Genomic DNA, 25537 nt, shown 5'->3' with positions numbered 1-25537 from the left:
AAATCTCTATTCAATAAATACAGAAAAATATCCTTAAGAATTTAATCAATAAATTGTACGGTATCAGAACTGTTATTATTGGGCCATTATTACTGGTTTTTCCATTTCTTCCATTCTCATAGTGAAGCTGAACATCAGGGCAATGTGACTAGAGTGTGAGGTCACCAATACTACTTATATGCCTATGTGAATTTGGGCACATGACATCACTTGTCTGGGCTCCAGTTTTTTACTTCAGATGTAAAATGAGTAAGTGTATAGAGTAGACTAAGATGGCCTCTAAGGTCCTTTCAGCTTTCATATTCCGGGACCCTATGCCTGGGTCCAGAGGTCTTTGGAGGTCTTTTCTGGTTCAAAATCTATGTGCCTCTTATTTGCCTAGGAAGTGGATGTATTCAACTTCTTTAGGAAGTCTTGACTATTGCCAAAGTGTTTCAACAGCTCCTTTTAATAACTTCATTTTTCTTAACCCCACAAGGATATTAAATTGGCAAATGTACAGAAGTAACATATAAAGCTGTAAAGTGTCTGGTGTGGGAATGTTTGAAGACCCCAAAACACCAATGTCCAGTAATTTATTGTGACCTATAATTATAAACCTCAACTTTAAGAAATAGGAGTAGTCTATTGATCCAACTACACTGAGCAGAACAAACAGTTCTCTGCTAGGGATTTTCATGTAAATGCTTCTTTCCAAAATAAGTCCTAACTCTGCCACAGTAGAAATTCCTAAGAGATCCAGAAACCACAAAAAGAATGTAAGGTTCTTTTGTTAGTTTTTTTTTTAAAGCAACACAACATCTAATAAAACACAAACTAATACCAGAACAAGATAAATGTTGCAAAAGTCAAATCCAATAGAAAACAATAGGAGCAGAAACCGTGGTTAGGATGCCTTCCTTTGCAGAGGTTCTCCTATCCAAGTATGCATAAATTAAAACCTCCCTACAATCATAAGAACACAAAATCCTAAGAACAAAAATCTGTGGGGTAGACACAGCTCAAATGAATGAGACCTCAATTTTTTTAATAACTATAATATTGAGTAAAAGTTTTAAGAAAAGTATGGTCTTAAATTTAAAACATAAGCTGTCACAAGAAGAATTTTTGCTTTCCTTCCTTGAGCAGTTTCAATTTTCATTTTGGATTCACAACATTCGGTGTGGTATTGTTAAATATGTTTATGCATTAATTTTCTGCTCTGTTTCCAAATCTACAGCCAGATCAAGCCAGAATCAGAGACGCTGAACTATTTTCCCACACCTCCTGATGCCAAGTCCTAAAATATACAGTTTAATTCTTTCACCAATTGTTGCAAATTGACCAAAATACTGAGTTTATTTTCCTAGTTGAATTTATCTTTATTCATCAGGAAGAGCCAAACACTCGAGGCCTCCATCCTTGGCCTGCCTCAAAGCACAGGGATGATGATCATAGCTTGGCCACACTATTGCTCGCTTGGCCTTATCAAAATAACTACAACGTTCTTGTTCAATCACAGAACCTCCCCAAGGGCTAAACACTATGACCGCTGTTTGTACTTAAGTCAACAGAAACAAGTGGCCTGCTTTAGTCTTTACTACCTTTGCTAAGGCTATTTCATTGCAAGGATGGTAAAAATGATTAACTATTTCTAAACCCAATTTCTCTCCCTCATGTTTCAAGCTCTCCCACCACCCAGAACGAAATTCAGGAAGCTCTAGCTTTATTCTCACACAAGTGTAGAGCTCCCTATAAACTTGTCAACATGAAAAGAATCACTCACAGCTTAAAGAATAAATCATCAAAGTATCATATAAACAAATTACTCTTTTTGTTATTCAATATAAGCAACTGTTAGAATGTTCATGTTTTTAAAAACTCGGTTTATTTAAAGGCCAAATAAAAAGATGTCTTTAAAAATAATCCTTTTAAATTCAATTTAGCAGATATAATTTCTTTTTCTAAAAATTGATATCTATTATTATGACGATATTGATGTCATTTTTGCTCTCCAATAGAGCATTATCCTCCTGCCATTAAAAATTGCCTCTTACAACACAAAATTTTAAAGTCAAAGAAAAAAAGGAATTTAAGTAATGTGAACCAAAACATTAATCATGTCTAAAAGTACATGCAGTAGCTATACTTTAAACAGTCCATTAAAAAAAATTCATATACTGATTGTTAGAAACCTTTGTCAAGAAATAATGGCTATGGTCTAAAATATAGGGTAAGATGAAAGATAAATACAAAAAATAGAAAGATACATGAATAACAGATTAATGCAAACAAACCAAATATGAAAGATGACATCAGTGCAATGTTGTGCAATAAAAAGCATTTTAAATTTAAAGAAAAAACTCAAGTAAAAAAAGGGGTGGTTTTAAGTGAAGTATTTTCTTAATATTAGAAAACTGTGAAAAGTATGAAATAAAACCTTTTTGCTGTATAAGTTGAAGAGGGTAAGCAACAACTTTCTTTGGCTCATTCAGCCCCAATATATTTGTTGTTTTCCAAACTATTTTCAGAGTCAAGAAGATATTCTAAATGTTGTGATAACCTCATTTTAAAAAAGTTTATATTTTCATGTTGAACATAAGTCATGAAAATACAGATGGTAAATTAAATAGTTTTTAGAAACAAACCTAAAAGCAATTACTAGTAATTAGTAAAATACCAGGTCAGTAGAAGTTCAAAGATGTTGAAAATGTTCAATGCACTGGCATTTGAGAATGGAATTTGCACAAAGCTGGACTAAAATTTTTAAAAAGAATAATCCTTCAAAAGCTACAGAATTTGAATTTCATGAAGAGAAACAGTAAAAAATTCTGTTATGAAACTATGTTAACAAACGTAAGATAGCCCTAACTTAAAAATTGGGTATTGACCTGGAAATCAATGGTTTCTCCATGTAGGCTAAATTTGAAGAACAGTAGCACCTCATACTGGCTTGCTATGGTGGAGAAGTAGACTGCTTCATACAACACCTATAATTCCTGAACCAATAAATAATACAAGTCAAATTTTATTGTGAACATAAGGCATCAAATTTTATTGAGAGCTTAACATGTCAGTTTCTGTTTTAGGGGAACTGGGAAACAATATTTTAGCACTTAACATAGAATTTTAGATTAGCCTAAAGCTTTACAATAATTTATTAGTTCTTACAACACTCTAGTGAGAAAAATTGGGGTTATCAAACTTATTTTATAGACAAAGAAGATAAAAAGCAAAGAGGGTTTTTTTTTTGTTTGTTTTGTTTTTGGTGGAGGTGAGGTTTGGTACTGGTCTAGAGAACATCAGTGAATAATACCTCTACCAATAGAATAATATTTTATACTAATTAAGCTGTGATTTGAAAAACAGTAATTTTTAAATGTAATAAAAGGCAGTGTTGCACAACAGACTAAGAACCTGTCTCAGATAGGAAGAGCAAGGTTTAAGATGCATACTGGCTATGACCCACAGGAATGCATTAAGACAGTCACTGGTATCCACTGAGATAACTTATGTGAAATGCTCTGCAAACTTTAATGTACTTTATGTGTTTCTGTTATTGGTATTATTGTAGGTCACTCAAGGCAGCACTTTTCCATTTTGAAGATAGCTCGGATTGGTAGTCAATTTTTACTTCTGTCAAGCCTGAATTTACCACATTGCAATATCCACCCATTGCTCCTTTTTTGGCCCTTTGGAGCCAGTGAGAAGATGTTTAATTCCTTTTCCATGTGACACCTTTCAGATACTTGAAGACAGCTGTCATGTTCCCCCAAGTCTCTTCTCAGCTAAAAATGTCCCATTTACATTTAGCCTGTCCTCACTGCGAGATTTGAGGAACTCTGACATTATTGTATTTGCCTACCTAAGGATATGTTCCAACTTATTGTGGTTCTTCCTCAGTTGTGACCTCAGAACAGATGGGGGTACTCCCTCTAGATGTGGTCTGACCAGGAGAGCTATGGGCCCTCCTCACTCTTGGGAGCCATACTTTTCTCAGGGCAGGCGGCCAGAAATCACATTTGGTTTCATGGCTGCTAAATCACAGTTGATTTATATTAAGCTTATAGTTCATTAGAACCCCCAGATCTTTTTAAGACAAAATACTATCTGTCTAATCATGCCATCCCCATTGTGTATTTGCAAAGTTGTTTTCTTGACCCCAAAAGTAAGATTTTACATTTATTTCTATTAAAATTTATATTATTAAGGTTGGCCTTTTTTTCTTTATGTAATTCTAAACATAGTAATCATTCAAAAAGATTTCTAGATGCAATAAAAAACTTATTTATTAAAATTATTGCTTTAATAATGTTAAATGTATGTGTGCATATGTATTGTATGTGCATCTATATGTATATATAATGTATATAAACTAATAACAGTTAATATGTCTATAATATCACATATATAATTATATAGGATTTCATATTTTTCTTTTATTTACTATTTTTCTAAAATTAGTAATAATCCACAAAAATACGCATTCAAATACACAAAAATAAATTATATATAAAGCTATAAAGTCTTGTTACTGAGTCTGTTGAATTAAAAATTAAATAAACAAAAGAGTTAAAAAAATCAAAACAACTAACCTTCCTCACCAGAAGTTCTCTGCACAGATGAAATTACATGAATGGACCAAAACAATTGAATTGTAACTAGTAACATATCAAATCTGTATTTTGGCTATAAAATAAGAAATAAATGTAAAGAAATGTTTTTAAAACACTTCCGAGAAGCTAAAAGAGATGTCACAAAAGCATGTATTTTACTCACAGAAAAGACCTTAAAGTATATGTAGTTCATTTTTATTTTACAGATATTTTAAAAACAATTCATATGATTTCCCATGATTATGGACTATGCTAGAGGCTCAGAGTTCTAGAGTGATGATGAAAAGTGATTCTTAACATAGGTGATCAAAACTTCTTTTCCCAAATTTTTTTGGGAAGTTACTGTTGGAAAAGAACTACAGGCCATTTTGTAAAACCTATGGTGATCTGAAATTATTAATAAGCAGATGCTTCAGAACCCTAGGATAGGATTAATTAGAAACTAAAAGTAAGATATTATTCCATATCATTTCTGGATTTCAAATTCTATAAATAAAAAATTTTATTATGTGAATAAAATGAAAGTGAGAGTATAAAGGGGACATAGTTAAATAAGAGTACAATTCCAGTAAAGAATCTCCCTTCTTTAAGAGACAATTAAGAGGCACAGGAACTCAAAAGAGCAGACAGGGACAAATGACTTAGTATACCTTAGTAGATGCAAAAGAAATAGCTTTTTTTTTCATCACTGGATATACATAATGATAGTTCTGAGTTGGCAAAAAAATTAAAATGTTTTGAATACAATCAATTTAAGAAGGTACTAATATGTGTAGTATTTTTAAACAGATTCATACATAAAGCCATCAAAATGACAAAAGAGATTATAAAAGGGTAAATCTTCATTCAAAGTGACACCTGAGAGGGAGGCACTCAGTCAATCAATCAGTAGACATTCATTAAATGTCTGCTATGTGTCACATACTGTGTTACAAAATAGGGATACAAAAGGAAGACAGAAGATAATCTCTGCCCTAAAGGAGTTCATAATTTATGAGGAGATAATAAACAGTTCTGAACAAACAAAATATATACACAGGGTATCTAGACCATAATCAACTGAGGAAGAGGCCCAGGGGATAGGCATTTAACCAATTGGTCTTGGATATAGGGTTCAAATAAAAAGAATGAAGGTTCAAGTCCTCCACCTTTTTGTGCTCTGTGATGTTTGATGAAGCTCTATGAGTTTTTTTTACTTTCATTTTTTTAAAATGTAGAAAATACTCCAACTACTAATTTTAGGATGTTATTATGAAAAAAAGATTATATAAAGCACCAAGGAATTTTATAATAGTAAGCTAATATTATTACTTTTCATTTATAGAATAATTAATGTTTTAAAACGATTTGTTCACAAAAACTCTGAGGTAAATATGACACAATTTTTGATATCCTCACCATATATACTTTAGTTCATTAATATTTTTTTTCTAAAGTGTAGTGCCAAGACTATAAAAAATCTGGCAAATACAGTTGGATCCTTATAGAGTAAAGCAAGGCTCTTACTTCTCTTGTCCTGGAAACCAATGTTCTTTTTTTTTTTTTTTTTTTTAAACCCTTACTTTCCGTCTTGGAGTCAATACTGTGTATTGGCTCCAAGGCAGAAGAGTGGTAAGGGTAGGCAATGGGGGTCAAGTGACTTGCCCAGGGTCCCACAGCTGGGAAGTGGCTGAGGCCAGATTTGAACCTAGGACCTCCCGTCTCTAGGCCTGGTTCTCAATCCACTGAGCTACCCAGCTGCCCCCAACCAATGTTCTTTTATCATACTCTAAACTCAAGCAGCTTTCCTGACAGCCATATTACTTTGACTCATATTGAGTTTGGATTTCACAAAAACCTTGTCTTTTATAAAGAAATACTTTTTAGACATGTCTCCTCCATCTTGTACTTGCACAGTTTATTTTTTAAGTCCAAGTGCAGAAGTAGGCCTTTAACTTTATAAATTTTCATCTGTAGATCAGATCCACTATTACAGTTATCCCTCCTAACTTCATATCTTCTACAAATATGATAAACATGCTTCCTATATCCCCACCAAGTCACTGATAAAAACTTCTAACAGAAAAGGCTCAAGAGGAGAGTACTTTTGTGATACTAAAATGGACCTTGATTCAAGCTGATATTCATTACCCAACATGTTCTAGGTATGACTGATGTATTAGTTCTAATCACAAACTGTACATTCATGTCATCTTCATCTTAAACATATCATGAAACATCTTGGTATAGTGGAAAAATGACAGACTTAAGAGCATGTGATCCTTTTGGAAAAGGGGGCTAAGCTGAGAGATCAGGGGAATGCTAGAGATAGTTTATCTGGATAGTTTATTTGGATAGGTGGATGGATTTCAGTCTTTGAGTTAAAATGTTTTCTGAGAATGAAGCTACTTATGAGATATGCCTCACTAATTTCTAAATCTGACCTTTATTTTAAAATTCCAACATACTAAAATAGTATCTCCTTTTTGTGGTGGTAAAGATTTAGAAACTGAGGGAATGCCCATCAATTGGGGAATAATAGCTGGACAAGTTATGGTAAAAGACTGTGATGGAATACTATTGTTCTATAAGAAATGAGGATGGTGATGATTTCAGAAAAATCTAGGAAGAGCCAAGTCATGAGATCATAATACACAGTAATAGTAATATCTCAACAATGCTCAAAGGTGAAAAACTTAGCTACTCTGATTAATACAATGATCCAAAACAATTTTAAAGGATTCTCTACTTCCAGAGAGAGAATTGATGAACTATCAAGTATAATTGTTTCACTTTATTTTTCTTGCTTTTCCTCCTCTTTTTGCAACATGGGTAACAAGGAAATATGTGTTACATGATTTCACATGTGTAAGTGATATATTGCTTGCCTTCTCAATGATTTGGGGAGAGGTGGAGGGAGAAAGAGTATTTGGAATTAAATTTTTAAAAAGAAATGTTAAAAATAAATTAGAAAAAATCCTAATGTATGATACTATGTACTATAACTACTCAATATATATTTGTTGATGGTGTCACCTTGAAAACAACTTATTCCTAAGATTTTTCCAAATTATTTATCTATAGGTGAAGTTAAAAAATTAATACATCAAAGGAGATCAAAAGTCTCTTTTTTAAATTGTGAAGAATAAAAATAGGATTAGAACTTGCAAACAATGTAGCTTCATATCCTACTTAGAATAGCTCTTAGGTTCCATGTAGGGATACTTTTAATTATTATCAAATTTTTCCTTTTACCTGTCCAGCTTCCTCTCTTTCTTCCAATTACCTGGGTTTGCTGAGGTAAGGTTAATGTCAATAGGCAATATAGGCAGAGGAAGATGTTTTTATTTAATTAAAAATGTAAACTAGATGCACTTAATGTAGCAAAAGCCTTATTATATTTATTATCTGTAGCAGTCACTAAACCACTCTTCCTTATCTGTAAAATGAGGATACATCTAACTCTAAAGTTCTTCATATTTTTAAAATGTTTTGTCTCTCTCCTATGAGTATAAAACTTTAGTGATCAAATAAACTGTTTTTATTTGTAAAATGATAATCAAGAACATATAGATATTACATTAACAGAAATGCTTCCTCTATAATTTTTCATAAAAAATTAAAAAGGAATAAAAATCATTTGTTATTAATTTGTTACGATAAAATAATTACCATTATTAAGAATGGAGACAGTAATCTAGTCCTAAAGTATGATACAAAACAAGGAACTGGGAAATAACATATGGACCCATTTTCTGAGGTTTGGCAAAACCAGATAAATGACTGAGACATAGGATCATAAACTTAGAGCTAGAAGGGCTCTTAAAGATCAACTAATCCAACTGTTCTCACACACTGGAAAATATTTACAATTCTTTTCTCGTATTATCATTTACTGATTAATTCTCATAGTTTTTTGTTCAGGTCAAGAATAGCTAGTCTTATTCCAGTGCAATGGTACTTAACCAGGGATACATATATCCCCAACAAGATTGTGAACAGATTTAGGGAGGAGGGAGTTTGGGGAAAAATGTACCTTTATTTCAATATAATTTTTCCCTTTGCCAGACTTTGTATTTTATTTTATTAATTTAAAAACATTTCTCTTAGAAGCGGTGCATGTACTTTACTACACTGCTAAATGTTAGGAACCCCTGGTCTAGAGATTAATATTTTCTTGACAGCAGGAGGATGAATAAAATTCAAAATAAATAATAAGGGGGGGGCTGACCCTCTCACCAAGTTGTAAAGTGAAACAAGATAAAACCCTTAACTGCGTATTAGACCACAACACTTCCACATACATATTCCTGCTCTTTATTAAAACCCACAAACAACAAAATAACTTTCAGTTGCTTCTCTGAATGCATTGTGCCCCTCAATTTTTAAATGCTCCATTAAAAAAAAGAGATACCTTAAGGCCTGCAATTGCAGGATACAGATACATTTAATCATAAACCTCCTTTGTTGGCCACACTACATAAATAAGAGGAACACTTCAGAAACATTACCACTTTTTCCATTCTTCCTTATTATCCTCCCCAAGCAGGTCTCAGATGACACAAAATCTCATAAACTCACTACTGTATACAAATGAAGTACAGGGTTGTTCCGATAAAAGCAGCCTCTCTTAATATAAAGCAGCTTTAAAAAGGGTTCCTCACAACCTCTAGATTCTAATGTTAAAGTGGCATACATTTCAGTTGAGGCATCTTTTTCAATTTAGTGTTTAAAAAATTATTTTGGTGATGTTGTAAAGCTACAAGTCATAAAAATACCTAGTCTCTTAAGAACTAAAGTCGAGTGTCATTCAAATAATGATGGAGAGAAAGACTGTGGGCATGAATAGGCAGTAACTTCTTACTAATGAAAAGCTATGCAAGTGAATACTTGAAGTATTATATTTTAAAGATTACTATCTGACAAAACAGAACCATGTGACTAAGTTTTCTACCTGCTCAAAGTGCTCACTCCACCAAAGCCTCGCCAAGAAGACTAGACGGCCAGACATGGAACTCCACCTAATTTATATCCTATGTCAGCACTTAATGACAGGAAGTGAATGGGCTTCTGGGAATCATAGTTTTGCTGGGAATCATAGTTTTTAGGGTAACAGATTCCAATTACACACTGACATCAGTCTCTTTCTACCCAAGGTCATTCTCAGCAGCACTACCAGGTAGAGCTTCCACTTTTACTCCCCAATTTGAGAAACTACAATGACTCACTCTTCTGTGGTTGTTTTCTAAAACCTTCCATAATCTAGTTTTTCCCCAAACCCTATTCTTACACTTTGGTCTCTGTCATTGTTCTTTTTGTTTCCTAGCCTGGAATGCCCTGAATTTTCTTCACCTCCACAAATCCACCTCATCTTTCATGGTCCTACTTAATCTTCTAGCTTCCTTGACCATCTGTCTAGTGTAACAACTGTCTACTCATAAGTCAGCCTGCCTCAAGTCTCTCCCCACTACAATACATTCTCCACTGAAGCATTAATGTGATTTTTCTAAGAAAGGTCTGTTCATGTTATCTCCCACATTCCTACTTCAGTGGCTTCCTTTTGCTCCTAGAAGCAAATACAAAATGCATTGTTTAGCATTCAAAGTCCCTTATAAACTAGCCCCCTTCTATCTTACCAGTCTTCTTATACCATACTTCCCAACAAGTACTCTTCAGTTCAGTGACACTGGCTTCTTAGCTGTTCTACAAAGAAGAAGCTCTACAGCTCAGTTTAGGGCATTTTCTCTAGGTGTCTTCTAGTCCTGGAATACTCTCCCTCCTCCACTATTACTATTGGCTTTCCTGACTTCCCTTCAGTACCAACTAAAATCTTACCTTCTATTAGAAACATTCCCCAATTCCTCTTAATTCCAGAGAAGCTTCATTCTGTTAATTCTTTCCTATTTTATTTGTATATAGCTTGCTTCATATATTTTTGCTTCCATATCATTTCCCCCATTCGACTGTAAGCTCCTTGAGGGCAAAGATTGTCTTTTGCCTCTTTTAGTATCCCTACAGTGCCTAAAACATAATGGGCACTTAAATGTTAATTAATTTAAATGATTGTAGCCCTAATCATAAATGCAAGTTTTATTAAATATTTCTTTGAAGTGTTCTCTAATTATAAAACATCTATATATCACTTATCACCAACAAGAGAGATACCTATTCAGAAGCAGGATCATATAATACAGTATATATTTCTTTTGTCTTTACTGTGTTTAGAAAAGTGCTGGTAATAAAATAGGAAATCAATTATTTATGGACTGAATGAAAATAGAAAATATCAAGTGTTAACACAGCTATGATCTTCATTTTTCCTTACTTAACCTATTTCCTCATATTAAAAAAATAAAAAAGACCATGAACACTGAAATAAGAGGTAGGAAGAAATATGGTTTTACTGGCCATGTGTTGAATAGATTGTAAGGTCCTTTAGGGACAAGATCTTTTGTATTCCTTACAGCTCAAAGCATAAGGACTGACTATATCTCTGACACTCAATTATTTTTTAAAATGAGTGATATTAAAAGTTTTGATACAAAAGGTAACATTTGTAAATAGTATGAGAAAGTATAATGCTGCAAAAGACATAGCTGACACTGTTTTTGCCTAAAAGTTCTAGATATAGATTAATAATAGCAATAGTTGATATTTATAAACTGTTTTAAAGGTGAATTTTCCATATATTATCTCATCTGAGCAGTGACTAACACTAGGGAAGTCAAGAGACTCACTCTGGTGCTTAACTTTTTAAGCAAAATGAAAATCTTTTTAAAGTAGGATTTATTATTTTATTTTTGTTTTTATATAATTTACATTTCCTATGGTACCTCTTTTTCTTTCTACCCCACCTCTCCAAATTCCAGATCTACTCAATCTATTACTTGTGACCCAATATACTTCTGTTAGTGGTCTATATATCCTGAGTATTAAAACCTTATGAGAAATATTCATCAGAGTAGAAATCCAGAAGAAAACATATGATTCATCACTTGTTTGTTTATATGAGTATTGATTTGGGATTTTGGTTTTAAAAGATTTACTCTATCTTTTAATAGAATAGAACAGAATAGAAAATTATTAATATGGAAATAGGTTTTGAATGATAATACATGTAAAACCCAGTGGAATTGCTTGCTTGTCAACACAGAAGTGGGGAAGGAAGAGGGGAATGAGACAACATGAATCATGTAACCGTGGGAAAAATTTTTAAATAAAATTTAAAATAGAAAAAATTTATAGGAAAATAACATAAACCTATTAAGTATATTGTTGGGTCAAAAAGAAAAAAGAAATATTTACCACAAACATTTTCCCCAGTTGACCTCTTCCTTTTTTTATCCCAGTTGCATTAATGATGTTTATGCAAAAATTTTCAATTTTTTAATGTAATAAATAATTTATTTTGTCTTCTTTAATTGCATCTCCTTGTTTGGTTATCAATTCACCTTGGAGTCACAACTGCAAAATGTATACAGTAAAGGTCCTCTTAAAGATGTCTTGTTAATGAATCAAATTATTTCTACTTCTATGTCTAGTCTATTCCACTGATCTACTTTAATAATTTTTAACTCATACAAAATAATTTTAATGATTACTGTCTTATAATGTGAAATGAAATAAGGAAGTGCTTTTCTTCATCTTTCTTAATTTTTTAAAAATAATTTTTCTTCATGTACCTGGTCTTTTGTTCCATGAATTGAATTTTTAAAAAATTTTGTTTAACTATGTAGTATGTACTTTGCCAAAGGTCTTTTCTACTTTTATAGACATCAATTATGTACTTTTAGGTAAAAATGATTATTTTCTTAATTTTTTAAGATTTTTAAGACAAAAAATAATGTTTTTTAAACATCTTTGCATCCCTATTAAATTCAACTTGAACTTGATCAAGCAGAGAATAAATTTTACTGAAATAATTCAAATGAGATGTGATAAAGGACAACCAACAGTGAGCTAGTGAGTGAAGAGGAAAGGGCATATGCAAAAGATATTGTGGAGAAAAATCAAGAAGACTTGGAAAATGATTAGATCTAAACAGAATGAGAGAAAGGGATGAATCATGCATGGCTTCACAGTTTTGAACTTGGGTGATGAGGATGATAATGTTTTCAATTTAAGTTCAAAGTAAGAGAGAGGTTTAAGAGGACAGAGGATGTGTTCCACTTTCGACATAAGGAGTTTCTGATGCTGATGGGACATATAAGTGGAGTCTAGAAAGCATCTTGTGATAAGGGACATGAGTTCAGGAGCTGATGAGCTCTAACCATCCCATTACAGTTTCTTCAACTGATTATTCCTGCTAAAATCTCCATTATCTCTTGCCAATCTTCAGTCTCTTTTTCTGCTGCCTATAAACAAGTTTTTGTTAAACCATTACTTGAACCTATTATGTTTGCCAGCTATAATTTCTTCTCTCTCCTCTCTATTCAAAGCTAAACTGCTTGAGAAAGCTATCTATACTAGTTGCTTCTAGTTTCTCACCTCTCACTCTCTTTTTAAATACTCTGCATCCTGGCATTCAATCTCACTATTCAACTGAAACTATTCTCTTCAAAGTCACTAGTGATTTCTTAATTGACAAATCTAATGGCCTTCTCAAAATTCTCATCCTTTTTGACATCTCTGTACTTAGCACTGTGCCTGGTGCTTAATAAATGTTTACTGATTGACTGACTCCCCAGAGCCTTTTATGCTGCCAATAACCCTTGTTACTTGGATACTCTTTCCTCTCTAGTTTTTGTTTTAAATAAACACTACTATGTCCTGATTTTTCTCCAATATGACCACTCTTCAGTCTTAATTACTGGATCTTCATTCTGGGCATCCCCACTAATTGTGGCTATCTCTCAAGGCTAAATCAAGGGCCCTCTTTCTTTTCTCCTTTTATACTATCTCACTTAGTGATATCATTAGCTCCCATGGATTTAATTATTATCTCTATCTCCTCTTATGTAAGAAGCCTTTCCCAATCCTTCTTAATTTAGTGGCAACTTGAGTCATTTGTGGAGAGCCTAGATATCCCTCAGTCTCCTTTAGGATTCTGGAGAACCCTGAAAGTAGAAGTGAAATGAAATCTGTTTGGTCTTCAAGTGGTCAGGGCTAAGGGTGCTTAATGTTGCAAGTTGAATTTATCATTTTTTAAAAGAAATATAACCTGTACATATTAGAAATTAGTAGCTTCATGTATATTCCTCATTCTTCTGTGGAATGGCAATTTTATTTAGTGTGAATGAAATTTCCAAATTAAGAAAAAAATAAAAGAAGTATATAGAACATTGAGCATGTTTGTTGGAAGCAGGGAAAGAACTTGGTGGATAACTGGAAACTGAAAATATGAGAAGAGATGACTGAAAGGCCAAAATCCTTGAGAAGAGAAGAAGGTGAGCATCAATCAACAGTATTCACAAAGAGAATGGCTTTGGTAAGGAATCAGAGCCTTGGGACAAAGGAAGAGAGACTAAGAAACAATTATTAGCAGTGAGTTTAAAGAGTAAAATGGAGAGAAGAGAGAAATCAAGGAGGGTTGTCTCTATTTTCTTAGGAAAGCCAAGTGAGATTCTCAGTTCAGGGCTGAAGAGGTATAGGAGGTTTGAAGAGAGAAGAAAAAGGTTAAAACAGCTACCAGAGTTTAGAAATTCAATTAAGGAAGAATTATACAGGACTATTGTAGTCTTTGGATTCATGATGAAAACCAAAAGTCACCTTATTTGCCTCTCAAAAGTCTGAAAGTCATCCTGCCTTTTAGTTACAATGTCCTTTTATCTTTTAGTTCAATTTAAAGTCAGAATAAAAATTATTATGATAGTATGAGATGACCGTATTTTATTTGCATTATCATGTCATTTGAAACTACAACTCTGTCGGTTAGGTGCTGTTTACTGATGAGGAACTGTCACTGTGAGGGGATAAGTGATTTGCTTAGGATCACACAACTAAAAAGTGTCTGAGGCAGGACTAGAACTCAATTCTTTCCACAGCCAAAAGAGGCATTAGGGAAGAGCTTTTTATATATTTTATACAGATGAATGGAACTGATGAAGAGGATAGCCAGGAAAATATTCATTTAAAAGTTGCTATAGTATCAAACTGGGGTGAAAGTGGGAGGGTAGAATCATGATTCCATTGGCTTTTTAGCAGAATATGTTAACCTTTTTAGGATCACAACTGAGAACAATCGATTTCTTTCATTTCTCTTTTACAGTAGCATAGTTCTTCAATCAATTCTTTAACCTCCCATGACCTAATTCTCCACCCCACCTCAGCTATGCCCAAAGAAGATCATACCCTTAGTTTTGTCTTCAGCCATAGCTCCTCCAGGTTCAACAATTCCAAACTCTTTCTCTGACCATAATCTACTTGCTTTCCATGTTTCCCTCTCCCCTCTAATACCAAATCCTAAACCTTTTGGACACTGTGACCTCTTAATTTCTCAACCCTTCAGTTCTGTTCCAGAGCAATCATCTTATCCCACTCAAAATTTGGCTTCCTTTAGATTGTAAACTTTTTAAGATCAAGGCCTGTCTCATGTTTTATTTTATATGTCTAGCACATAGTAGGTGTTTACCAAATGTTTATTGCTTGAATATTACTGATTATCTCATTTATCTTACAGATGTATCTTTTGGGTAGATAATTGTTTACATGTCCCCCACATTGGATTTGGAGATTCTTGACAACAGACTATCTTACATCTTGTTTTATATGCTCAGCTCTAAGCATAGTGCTTAGATCAAAGGAGGCACTAATAAAAATTGACTAACAAAAAGTGAGGAGGCAGAAGCCTTCCATTCCCTCTTTTTCTATATAGTTTCTTTTTCTTAGTTCTCTATTTTTGTTTCATTGTACGTCAAGTTAATCTTTCTTCATGACTCAATTTCCTTCATCATCATATCCTTTACCCAACTTTTTCTAAGTAAAAAGAAGGAAACACATGGCCCTAAAAGAAGCAGCGGTAGGATCCCACTGACACCTTAGCAGTATTGATTTGTTTTCATACACATCCATTTTCACTGAGATCATCTTCTCTCGTCTCCATTATGACAGAGATCATTTTATATTTTATATTAACCTTCACATGATAATATAACTTTTCAAAAACACTTACCTCAGTAGTAGTTCCAATGTCAGCAGATGGGCTGCATGTGCTGGTATCTGGTGGAACTGTACCAACACTACTTCTTATTGGAGAGCTTGGAACAGGCCCTGCCACAGACTCTGGATAGCCTGAAGATTGATTTAGAATGCCTTTCTTCTGAATCTTATTCCAGACCTTATTCATGATGTCTGTTAATTCATATAAGAGCTGAACCTAAAAAAACAACCACAAAGAGCAATTCTTCACAACTTGTTCTCTATAATACCATAAAGTACTATATAAACTAAGGCCAAACATAGTATTTGAGATACAACTAGAAATTTAAAAACTACAAAAGTCATTCCTGATGAGGGCATGATTGTAAAGAAGTCATTCTTTGTACCTTATTTTCCCCACCTGGGAAACAGAAGAAAAATAACTATTCCAGACATATCCTGTATATCAAGGACAAAGGAAATAATATGTGCAAAATGCTTTCAGAGTCCTAAAAGATAGTCCTTTTATTAACTCAATGTGGAGAGGAAGATAAGTTTGTCCACAAGTGAAAAGTGATCCCATACCAACATATAAAATCCCCAAAGAACTTTAGCAGTTTTCTGTAAAATCTATAATTGTTTAAGCATAGTTCCTGAATATTTAACCCAGTTTAAGATACAGGAAACTATAACAGGCCTCTATGGGAAATATGCAGTTTATTAATTCAGAGATGATCTCTATCTTTTTGGAGCTCACAATTCAGTAGCAATATACAGAATATATATAAACTTCATACAAAATAATATCAGTGCAAAATGGAGTAAATGCCTTTTTAAATGTGAGACAGTGCCTTCATTTTCACATGCAAAGAAAACAGTAGAAACTCATAAACAAGATAGTTCCAAAAATAGAAGTAAAATACTTCTCAAAACATATTTATTTACTGAATATATAATAGTTCACATTTTCAAATGCTTTAAAAAATCAAACTCTGACAAATTAATCTAAAATTTGATCATTTAAAAAGAAACTTAAAAACAAAAAAACAATTTATGCATAAAAAACAACACTATAGCTGAAGCTAGTTCTATAGGATACTGAAAGAACATACATTATCCAGCTTACTATTCTCAAGGGATATGTCATTCCAATATTCACAGAACATACTGTTTAGCTTGCACATTGTTTGACTAAGTTCTAAGATATTTACACAAGGTTTCGTAAATAAGCATTAATCATGGAATTTGTATGACAACATATTGCCATATACTGTATAAAACAAGCCCAAAGAAAAATGCAAACATAGTATATAAGCAGATCCACAGCTGGATACCATACACTGCTTGCCATTATAAAAAAAAAAACCAAATTCTCATATTTATAAGAAGTTTCAGCCCCAGGATACATCCAGACGATGAAGCTGCCTTCTTATGTGGGCAGAACAGATGCATAAAAACACTGTTGTCAATTCACATTTGATATAAAACAGTACTTGGGTGTGTATTTTTTCCCCTTACTTTTTATGTAATGGAGTCTAAGATCTCATACTACACTCTTCTCTTAATAGGACAGACTATAGACTTAATAGAATGTTTTGTTTTTGTTCAAATCAATTTGTCCTTCACATTCATATTTATATTTTCCCATTCTAATGCTAATTCTACTAACAATACTACTAATCACTAACTGAAATATATATCTTAAAAAAAACCTCTACATCTTCTTATATAATATGGAATAATAAAAAAGAAAACAGCAGATTAAAGAAAAAAGTCCCTATGACGAAATTTACAGAAATGGTTCAATTTTTAATGGCCTATGTTTTTGATGTTTCTATCACTTTTGTCTGGCAAAAGTATATTTCAGAAGAAATAGTACCAATGGATACTGCCTAATGAATATATATCTAAATAATTTCTAAATATTTTTATACTTAAAATATTGCTAAAACAGAGTCTGAAATAAATAGGATCACAGAATCTTTGAGTTGAAAGGGACCTTAGAGAACATCTAGTCTAATCCAATCCTGAACAACAATCCCTTCCATAATATATATCTAACTAGTGGTCATCTATTTTTCGCCTGAAGACCTCCAATGACAGGGAACTCACCCACCTTCTGAAGTAGACCATTTATTTTTTGGGATAGTGCTAATTGTCAGATATTTTTCCATAATCAGTCCTAAATTCTCTTCTTTTCACCTTCTACTCATTGCACCTAATCCTGTCCTCTGGATTCCATTATGTGCTTTATCTGATGTATTATACACTTCTGACTCATATTAATTTTGCAGTCCATGAATTCCCCAGATATTTTTCAGATGAAATACTACCTAATAATACTTTTCTACCACCTTATACTTCTGTAGTTGATTATGGAACTGTGTAATACTTTAAACTTTTGCCTATAAATTAAATAAAAAGGAACATTTGATTTGATCTCACTTAACGATGAGACAACTTTTAGGTATTACTCCTCTAGCTTTGTATTATCAGTGTCTAATCCATGCTGACATTGAATCATTACTGACATCTCTGGGTTTACTCAAGCCAGTATTTCTTAGTTCATCTGACTCTACTGTTTTCTAGTTCATGTCTCTATCTTGACCACAATATGATGAAAGAATATTTTTAATATATACATATTTTTAAACCCTTAACTTCTGTGTATTGGCTCATAGGTGGAAGAATGGTAAGGGTGGGCAATGGGGGTCAAGTGACTTGCCCAGGGTCACACAGCTGGGAAGTGTCTGAGGCCGGATTTGAACCTAGGACCTCCCATCTCTAGGCCTGACTCTCAATCCATTGAGCTACCCAGCTGCCCTATTTTTAATATTTTGATAAAATCTAGGTCATTAGAATTCATAGTCTGCCAGAATAGTAACACTAACAAGAAAGGGAATTAAGTTTAATCTGAAATGACTTGCCTTTGATAAAGACAAAATCTTTGTGATTATTGACTCCTTTTCCGGATTATCTACTAAGGTGAAAAAGGATTCAAGGAATTATATGATTTAGAGTTCAGAGGATCTAATCAGGGATGGGGAACCTTTTAGAAGGGTGGGTGATGTGAGAAATGTCCTCAGGCACCCTTAGAGAGGGGAATGGGAGCAGCCCAGCCCTGTGTCCTCTGGTTTTCTAGTAATGAACTCTTTTTTTTTTTAAACCCTTGTACTTCGGTGTATTGTCTCATAGGTGGAAGATTGGTAAGGGTGGGCAATGGGGGCCAAGTGACCTGCCCAGGGTCACACAGCTGGGAAGTATCTGAGGTCAGGTTTGAACCTAGGACCTCCTGTCTCTAGGCCTGACTCTCACTCCACTGAGCTACCCAGCTGCCCCTCTAGTAATGAACTCTTGTGTACTCTGTGATGCGGCAATGGGGCATGTGCCCACAGAGAGGACTTTGAGTGTCCCCACTATGGCAAGTGTGCCTTAGGTTTGGCACCACAGGTCTAGTTGATTATCTAGTTCAACTCCTTATTTTACAGAAGAAAAAACGGAGGTCCAGGGAGATTACATGTTTTGTGCAAGGTGACATGGGAATAAAGTAGAAGAACAATAATTCAAATTGTAGTTTTTCAAAAATCTACATATGGAAAGTGCTCCTTTAATCATAATCTTCCATACTGTCCCACACCAAAGCGTACTGCTGACTGAAAGCTGTGTCAGTGGAGGAAGTTCTTACAGCAATAAAACTATAAATCTTTAAACTGTTAGAAGAAAAATACAAAATGGAATCTTGGGGAAAAGATCAGGAATGAATATGAAGATTTTTAAAAATTAGAAACTTAGAAATGCTTAGAACCACAGCTAGAGGCATTTATTCTAATCCCTTGATACATGTTCTCTTTGTCATATTCCTAACCAATGGTTATGCAGCTTCTGTTTGGAAGTCACCTACATGGAGGCAATAGATGAACCTATGCAAAATGAACACTTTTCACAAAAATTAGTATAGAAAGAAAAGAGCTGATGGGTAAGTACTAAGAAAATGAGACATAAAGAGTGAAGGAAAACTAGGAAAGTGCAATTATCATGGAAGTTAAGGAAGGACAGAGTTGTTTTTGGTGGAGATCATTATCAAATGCTACAAAGAAACTGAGATAGACGTGCTCTGCAAAACAGGCCATTTGTAACCTTTAAAATATAGTTCTGGTAGAGTAGTTGAGCCAGATTAAAAGAAAGAAATGAAAATAATGATGATGGCTAGCTTTATAGAAGCATTTAAAATAATTTCAGAGATCTTCACAAAAGCCCTTTAGATAGGCACTATTATTATTTTCTTTTTACAGATGAGGAGACTGAAGCTTGAAAGTTTAAGTGACTTCCTCAGTATCATATAGCTAGTTAAATGTCTCAGGCAGGATGAAAACTCAGGCCTTCCTGATTCTCAATTCAACTAGTTCATTTAAGGAACAAGTTTCTTACTTTAAAATTCTATATTCCGTACCAGTGACCTCCACTACACACTTTTTTTTTTTAATTTAGGGAGCAAAGTGTTGATATACTGGCAAGAAAGGGGAAGGGGAAAAAATTTCCCAACAGAACAATAACCACTTGGTTTGGACAAGTAAAAATAAAAGAGGATGGGATCTTGCATGGCTTTTGGGAGGGGTAGGATAAGGAACTATGGACCAACCTTAATAAATTTGGAATTTCATTACTAGAAATAGGTACATTGCCAAAAACATCATAAGATTGACAATCAGAGGAATGGTGGGAAAAGGTGGATCTTTCCACTCTCTGATAGGTTTATCGTATACCCCTTAGGGTCATGCCAAGGTTTGCCCTTTTGAACACCATTGCTCCATATTATGATAATACTCATTCTATGTGGCCTACTTCTTTCTTTGACAGAAAGATAAAATAAGCCAATCACCACCATAAACAAATTTAATTGAACATTAGCAATTTGATTATATGTAATTTTTATATACAGACATATAATATATACATTATATGTAATATAATTTGAGGTCTTGAAGAAGAAAAAAATGGAAAGAATGAAAGGGACAGGAAAACAGTTCCTTTCTAGACATTTTAACTTCAGAACACTAAAGATGTTTGAAAAATATTCCTAAGAATGACTGTAGGAATATAGAATAATAAGAAAAATTCCTAAAAAAGTAACATACACACATTCTTCCTTATTATGTCTTATTAATTGTATTCAGTGTCTGAAAAACATAACATACTACCTTGTTACTGAGGTAGGGCATAGGAATATTCAGGGAGACAATTTAAGGAACCGAAAAGGGTTTTCAGTCCAATGAACAGCAGGTCTTATAGGAACAAATAAGCATTATACATACCCATTGTGAGGATCAATTAATAGCCAAGATATCTTCAAGAATAATCCATGGCTTTAGATATGCTAGATGGTAGGCCATAGCACAATCTAACTTGGTAATGTCCTAAAGCTACTGTGAACTCTGAACATGGTTCATAATGAATTTGTGAGGATCAAAAATTTATTGGATCATAACCTTATTGACACTTCTTTTCTCAAATGAATGTTAAACTAAAAACAGTCATACAGATGACTAAAAGCTATTCTTGCTCAAAAAATATAATACAATATTTAAAAGGACTGCAAACTATCAATATGCACATGAATGAATGCTCCAAATAACTATTAATTAAGAAGTGTAATTAAAAACAACCCTAAAGTTTTACCTTGCACATTAAAAACTGGTAAAGATGACAAAAAATTGCAACATTTTATGTTGGAGTGGTTGTGGGAATGTGAGTTCATTGCTGGTAGAGCTGTGAATCAGTACAATCACTGTGGAGAGCAATTTGTAATCATGCCAGTAAAAGTGAGTAAAATACCCATATCCTTTTCACCCAGACTACAACACTTAGAGCCTAACAATTTAACTGATAAGAACAAAGTCCTCACATACTATACCATCAAGTCTTTAAAGACTTTTTATGAAGAAATGGAAACAAAATAGATGCTCATCAAGTGGATGATAATTAAACAAAGATAGTGTCACATGAATGTAATGGTGTGTGGCAAGAAATTACTAATGTAATGAATACAAAGAGGCATGGAATGATCTCCATGATCCAATTCAGAATGAATTACACAGAGCCAGGAAAACAATACACAAAATTACTACAACAATCTAAAAAGGATAAGAATTAGGGTTAAATAAGAAATGAACATTGTAAAAATTATAAAGAGCAACATGGCTTGAAAGAAGACCAAACCCATTCCTTTGTGGAGATGAATAGACCAAAAATCTACATATTTTCAGACTTTTTTGATGGATTGATCAATTATGTTGATTTTTCCTCTCTCTTTTTTTTTTTGGTCTTATGAATATAGAACATTACATGTCATATCTGAGGAACTGCAAAGAGGGAGGCTAGTTTTGCTGGGTCATAGAATGAATAAAAGGAGGTAAAATGTAAAAGGTATGAAAGGTAAGAATAGGAAAAAGTATCAAGAGCCTACCAAACTTAATCCATTTGAATTTGTGCTCTTCCATTGGCTATCCTATCCAAAATTGGCATTCATTATCTAATTCATTATAAATAGTCATTTAGGCAAATATTCTTTTCATATATTCTCTTATCCATGTCAAATCTAAGAAAGTTATGTTCTAGGCAAATATTTTATAAACTGTAACTAAAAAATGTTAGGCTTTTAAAATTACAGTAGTTAACATTTTACAGTTTGTAATATTTGTTTCAGTAAGGGAGGGCAATTAAATAATTTTTAAGAAGTCAAAAATTTGCAAGGGCCAGTTATTTTGTGGGTGAATCTCTCTAATTTAAGGGTCAAATATATACAAATCCTAAACCCTCAAAATCTCAAGAGTAAAAAGTAACTTTAAGAGTGTTGTGGAAAAATTATGGTCTGAATTTTAAAAAATGATGTCCACATAGCTAAATTTCAGTGAACCAAAGTTGAAGGAATCACTTAGTTCAAATAAAACCATACCACAGTTTCAAAAGATAAAATACAAATAAATAATAATGTCATATTAAAAATGCAGGTTGGGAAGTATAGATGGAGTGAGAGCATGTGAATTTGTAAAATGCTACTGGTTTTCTTTACAATAGCTGTAGCTCATTAGAAAAGTGGTCTTTTTTAAAATTTACCATGCTAGTGACAACTGAACTATTTAACAATTCCAGGTTACATTCTTACAAATAATTTGATAATTAAAAAAGGACAAAAATTAGTGTGAGTCCTCTTTTTTTTGTTGCATTGGCACTACTTCTAAACTTTGTGGGAAATTTATAATTGTTATTAGTTTCAGTAACTTCTGTTCAAAATTAGAAAATAAATCAATGATTAAAAGTAAAAGCAGCTCTGCAGACAATTGTCAAATCTCCTTCAAAAAAAGAAAAAGGCACAAAGAATGTTTTGGTTAAATATACAGACAAGGAGGCATTCAAGCAATTATTACTAAAGGGTTTTAATGAAGTGGTTTAATTCACTGTCCCTTTTTACTACATAATAAGATGTCACTCAGTAAGTATCAGATGCTTTTAAGGCTGTCATCCTTTCAATAGTTATAGACAAAATAAAGTCTACAGATTCAGTTTTTGTGGCTACCCCACTGTGAGTTTATAACTATCAGATGCTGCTTATATAATTTTATTTTCCATCTTCATTTCAGACCAGATGGTATAAAAATTGGAAATCTGATCTTTAAGACTTTTGCTTAAATGAAATTGAAAAGAAAAAGTTCTCAGCAAAACAAAATAGGTAAACCTCTAAGGCTTCCATTGAACAAGAATTATTCTTACTGTTTAGTCTAAGTAGTATGGAATTTAAAATTACAATAGAATTTTTTAAAATCATGAACTATAGAAAGAAAAAAATTCTTAGCATCATAATTTAAGAACATATTAGCCTTTTTATCATGGAACTCTGAGAACTAAGAATTAAAAATGTAGATATATTGAAACCAATATTCAATGAAAAATTTTATTCATAAATGTTGAAAAGGGGAAAAGTCTAATAAAGCTTTACAATTGAAACACTGTAAAATATGTATAATTTATGATAAGTCAATAGGCAAGACACTATAAATGTAAAACAGTTGTCATATTTTATACTATTTGCAAACTTAAAAGGCATATCAGGTTACCGAAAATGACATTTTTACATCTTTAGCTCACTATTTTGGAACATTAAAGTAACTTGTAGGTTATGTTTAGGTTACTTATAGATAAGTAAAAGTTCTCCCAATTAAAATTTTTAAAATTTAGATGCTTGCTTACTAAGGAAAGCAACACAAAAGACTGAAGCTAGCAAGTTGTTACTCCCTCTAATTTATCAAAAGCGGGGAAAAGATGAATAGAATAAATCAATCAACAAGTACAAAATATTTATTTGCTATACATTTAAGTATTTTTAAAAGTTTTAGGCAGGTAAAAACTCTGGGAGCCAGCATCTCATAGGGGATAAAGACTGAGAATAGAAATGTCCTAATGAAAAGTATCTCCAACTGAGCTTTCAAAACAATGAATTAATTTTACTACTTTTAGTAAATAATGTATGTACTATAACAGTGATGGAGAACCTATGGAATGAGTGCCAAAGATGGCAAAAAGAGCACACTCTCTGTGGGCACTTGGCCACCCTTCCTTCCCACCCGCAGAATTTGTTACTAGAAAGGCAGAAGGATTCAAGATGGAGGTGCTCTCCTCCCCCCTCCATCATGCGTGATGACATTGTTTCACATTCCCCTGCCCCTCTGCCCAGCAGGCAATGGGAGTGCTTCCTCCCTCCCCTCTGTGGGGCAAGGGGGGGTGAGGTGGGGGCGGGCACAGTACTAGGTCTGAAAGGTGTGGCACAACATTCCATCTCTAATAGGTTCACCATCACTGTACTATTTTCTAATTTTTCTATTTTCTAAATCAAGAATATAAAATAATTAACTTTGCCAAAAAACCTTAAAGAGATTATCCATGACTCATCAATCTCAGCAGTCATATGAAGAGTTTGAATGTTTAATTGTATCGGTTCCATGATCAGAATGGCTAAGTGGGGGGAGAAAAAATGACTAGAAGAGAATTCAGGGTACAGAAAAGCTCTAGTGAAATTCACCAACCTTTATGAAGCAGTGCTAGAAACATTTTCGGAATCCCCAACTGAGCTCACACAAAGAATTAAGTGGGACTTTGTCAAGAGAATAAAGCAATATGAGATTGTTGGCTACTCTTTTTTGTTTGTTTTAACACAAAAATTATTAATAAATATGTTGAGTTCCTCAACTGTAATTCAACCCTGTCACAGAGGGCCCTATATTATTCCACTACCACTAGGGACTGGTAAAACATTGCCAAAGGTAACAGATGATCACAGAATAACTTGTGATCAAAGGATTTTAGTAACTCAAACGTGTAAAATTTACAAAAGGTTTTCAAAGAATTTAGATTTCCTATCTGACAATAACAATACAGAAAGAAACCTGGAAAAAAAGTTTGGCAAAAATTAACTTTTGACTAGTACCTTATGCCATGTATAACAATAGTTCCAAATGGAAGAATTATATATAGTAAATATAAATGGAGTTAAATAAAATCAAGTGAGTATATTTCAGATTTGTAGGGTGATAATTCTTAGCTAAGAAAGGAACAGAGTTTATCATAACAGATTAAGTGGAAATTCTTTTTCAAAATTAAAGCTTTTTTAAAAATAAAAGCTTAGGGGGGGCAGTTGAGTAGCTCAGTGGATTGAGAGCCAGGTCCAGAGATGGGAGGTCCTGGTTTCAAATCTGGCCTCAGACACTTCCCAGCTGTGTGACCCTGGGCAAGTCACTTGACCCCCATTGCCTACCCTTACCACTCTTCTGCCTTGGAGCCAATACACAGTATTGACTCCAAGATGGAAGGTAAGGCCTTAAAAATAAATAAATAAA

At 33.3% G+C, this 25537-nt stretch overlaps 1 protein-coding gene across 3 annotated transcripts in view; it reads right to left on the bottom strand.

Moving 5' to 3' along the window:
- VPS13B (vacuolar protein sorting 13 homolog B) overlaps positions 1–25537 on the bottom strand; it is a 1074400-nt gene that overhangs the window by 537563 nt on the left and 511300 nt on the right. For all 3 annotated transcript variants that reach the window (XM_044668639.1, XM_044668631.1, XM_044668624.1), the window contains exon 24: positions 15685–15888. In XM_044668639.1, the coding sequence (XP_044524574.1) occupies positions 15685–15888 (204 nt within the window). The remainder of the gene's footprint in view (positions 1–15684; positions 15889–25537) is intronic.

This window comes from Gracilinanus agilis, chromosome 1 (genome assembly GCF_016433145.1).
Source record: "Gracilinanus agilis isolate LMUSP501 chromosome 1, AgileGrace, whole genome shotgun sequence".
Taxonomy (NCBI): Eukaryota; Metazoa; Chordata; class Mammalia; order Didelphimorphia; family Didelphidae; genus Gracilinanus; species Gracilinanus agilis.
The sequence above is the reverse complement of the archived record's forward strand: the minus strand, read 5'-3'. Positions and strand labels throughout refer to the sequence as shown.